Source organism: Gavialis gangeticus, unplaced genomic scaffold (assembly GCF_001723915.1).
Source record: "Gavialis gangeticus isolate Ggan-Ray unplaced genomic scaffold, GavGan_comp1, whole genome shotgun sequence".
In the NCBI taxonomy this organism is placed as follows: domain Eukaryota; kingdom Metazoa; phylum Chordata; order Crocodylia; family Gavialidae; genus Gavialis; species Gavialis gangeticus.
In genome coordinates this window covers 21,645,328-21,648,704 of record NW_017729001.1, presented here as the reverse complement: position 1 = coordinate 21,648,704, position 3,377 = coordinate 21,645,328, and the positions used below count along the sequence as shown (strand labels likewise).

Below are 3,377 nucleotides of genomic sequence, written 5' to 3'. Positions count from 1 at the left end.
CCTTATTAAGCCTGTTGTACCACCAGCGGTGAGGGGCATGTGTGAATGAGACCCCTACCTTAGCCGTAAATGCAGGATGGATTTAGAGACCAGAAGCTTAAGCAAACACTAGGGGTTGTACTGTACCACTAGTGATTGTACCGCTGAGTGCATGGAAGAGCACAAAATGTCCGTTCAGGCTGGGGGTCATTGTAACCCTGCCCAACAGGTGTTTTGGTCATTGATGCGCCCTGCTGTGGTCATTGGTGTGAGCACTCATTTGGTGCCATAGAGGCCACTGCACGCTGTAGATACAGGACAGGAGATGAGTGGCAGAAGGAGTGCCCCACCATGCCCCTGCTAATCCTGTCTCTGTCCTTTTTTTCTCCCCCCGCACAGGCGCAACCTACTTCTTCAGGGGCAAGGAGTACTGGAAGGTGCTGGACAGCGACATGGAGGCAGAGCCCGGGTACCCACAGTCCATCGCAAGGGACTGGCTGGTCTGCAGCGACATGCAGTCCGACTCGCCAGAGGCAGCAGGGAGCAGCAGGACTGGGGCACGCTCCAGGCAAGGGCAGCACGACGAGAGCCGTTCGGAGAACGGCTACGAGGTCTGCTCCTGCACCTCCTCCTCAGATTCCCTCTCGTCTCGCCCAGGGCTCAGACTCTCAGCTGGCCTTGTGCTCACCAGCGTGTGGACAGCAGCATTTGCCCATGCAGGGCTATGACATCTGGTGACACGGACCCAGAGACATTACCATGTTTCAGGGACCGGTGGTGATGGAAATCCCACGAGGTGACACTGTTGCAAGCGAAACACACATTCCTAGGACCATGGCGGCAAAGGTTTCAGATTCTCCATGAGAAGTGAACTGCACTTATTTGTGTTTGAGTTAAAGGTCTAATAACAGACTGGATTCTGCTCCTTCTTGTTCCCCTGCCCCGGGTAAAGGACGTCACATCACTTGGCAGTTAGAAACATTCCCTAGAGATGTCTGGCTGTGGGTGCTTAAGACCTGCAGACTTAGGAAGGGGATGGACACACTGAGAAACAGCTTGGCCTCAATGGAAACAGAGTAGATAAAAGTGAGACCGAGCTGCCGATGTTTCAGGAGGGAAAGCGTATGGGAAAGCTGCCGCAACAGTGCTGCTGTTTGGGGGTGTGATGTCTGCATCCTATTGGATGCATTAGCTAGAATTACCTCTGGGGTCCACTGATAGGTTGTGAAGGGAGATGTTTTGCAACCAAATTGACCACATTAACTGATGTCAGATCAGAAACACGTTTGCCTTTATAAAGGACGTGCAGGCCATCTGTGTTTCCAGATGTTTGAATTTCAAGGTTTATGTTGGCCACCTACACCCACAAGCCATGGTCATCAGCAGTGATCAAATCTGATGCCTTCAGCACCAAAACCACAAGCCTTCACTGCTTGATCAAAGCAGCAGCTCTTTTTGCTCCAAGCAGGAAGCAGGCTCGTATAGTCACTGAGTGCAGCCAATCACTTGAGATGCAATCACATGCAGGAAGCTACCGTAATTCACATACATCCATGTCCTCTGCTCCCCTAAATCCTATTCTAGGTTGTAGCTTCTGTTTGATCGATGTATACAAAAATCACCTTCCTTTATATTCACTTCTGATGTATCTGGTGGTGTGCTAGGGTCCTGGGGGTAGTACAGGATCGAACGAGTCTTGGTCAGCTCCTTTGGTGTTTCAGCAAAGGGTGGGGAATGGCAGAAACCAGGTCATGGGGCTGCCTCTGGTGACTGTTTTAGTTCCCAGTAGTTTCATTGCTGCAGGCCCATTTCCCTGGGTGTTAATTTAGTACCTGAGGGCGCTGCAAAGGACTGAATCAGACCCAGAGCAGAGAGGCAATTTCCCACAGGGGCAGCTCTCCAAAAGGCAGCCGCTGCAATTCAGCAGTCATCAAAAGCCTTGAGAGGAGTGCAATGTGCTTTTTCTCTGCCCTGCTTATAATGCTGCCACAAAATTACCCCCCCCGCCTCAATCCAGGTTTCTGGGTAATAGCGTGGCGATGGGACTCTGAAGCAGGCTGCACAGTCCTTTGCAACATCACTTTGTCCTACTTGGCCTTTACAGTGGTGCTGCTGGTTGGGCCATTTCTCAATTGAATGGGCACAGCAAAAAACCCTAAACAGGACAGGCTAGAACATGAGAGGCATTGAAAGCTGGAAATCATTCCTGATATGCTTTGGACAGTCTGTGAGAGCTGCTGCTGCTTGAGACCAATCACGCAAAAGCCTTTGAAGATGAGGCAGTAAAAGACAAGGCCCATTTCCTTTACGGCAGGACACTCAGTTTGGCTCGCTGGAGCCGCAGTCCTGGAAGCACTTTGCTCTCTGTCTTGCTAGGCACCGATGAGCCATCGATTTCTAAATTACCAACTCCGTTTGTTTTTAAAGTGCCAGCCCCATTAAGTTGCACCTTCTGTGATTAGCTGGTGGGTAGAGCTATGCACGGCTCACATGGCACCTAACTGCATAGAGCTGCCTGTGTTGCACCATCAGAAAGATTTCCTCTTTACTGGGAGGAGACCTGTTGGTTGACATCATTCCTAGACCTAGCACTGATCTCTCTCTCTGTCTTGTGGGGACCTGAGACAAAGCCCAGTGAAAACTGATGGGAGTCTTTCCAGTGACTCCCAAGGGCTTTGGGGCTCTCAGAGAACTACTCTTGGGTGCCGGTGCCTTTATCTTACAGCGTGGGAGCAGGACCCAACTGCATCCCACCACGGGGAAAAAAAATAACGCAAGGGGTCACCTTGTGTTTGCCTGTCTAGCGTTTGCATTTTTAAATATTCCCAGTGATTCGCAACGTGCAGCTGTCTTTAGGACCATGTCATATAGCATGATTTTGCGGGACACCGAATGTGAACATGATTCTTGGAGACCTCCTGTTCAACCATTAAATATCCTCTTTTTTAAAGTGTCTCAGCTTCCTCCATGAGGCCAGCCTGCCTGCCAAGGGTCACTGCAGAAGTAGCTCTTCCACGTGGCAGATGCCATACCCTCCCTTTCTCTGAGAGGCTGTGCAGCTGGCCCGCAGCCCTTACGTGCTGGGTGACCATTACAGGAGATAGAGATTGCGTGGAACTCAATTTAACTTCTCTCCGCTCCTTGTCTCATGGCAATAGGCCAGGGTCTTTTCTCTGCCCTCAGCAGGTTGTGAACTTGAGAAGTGGGAGCTTAGTGGGGGCCCTGCTTCAAGAGCCCAGTTCTACTGGTCTGATGGGGTAAGGGTTCAGCAGCATTGCCTGCCATGCATGTTGGAGCTATGCAGCCCAGCTTCAGCTGTGAGGGGATGCTGATATCCCACTGTAGAGACAGAGAGCTTTTCTCCACTTTGTGCATGGGTTGGGTCCCTCCCTGCCCCA

At 51.1% G+C, this 3,377-nt stretch overlaps 1 protein-coding gene across 2 annotated transcripts in view; it reads left to right on the top strand.

Annotated features, from left to right (window-relative positions):
* The window catches only part of MMP17 (matrix metallopeptidase 17), a 151,750-nt gene extending 148,826 nt beyond the window's left edge, over positions 1–2,924 (top strand). For both annotated transcript variants that reach the window (XM_019507061.1, XM_019507060.1), the window contains one exon: positions 379–2,924. In XM_019507061.1, the coding sequence (XP_019362606.1) occupies positions 379–707 (329 nt within the window). In that variant the 3' untranslated portion in view covers positions 708–2,924. The remainder of the gene's footprint in view (positions 1–378) is intronic.
* Positions 2,925–3,377: the final 453 nt, after the last annotated feature.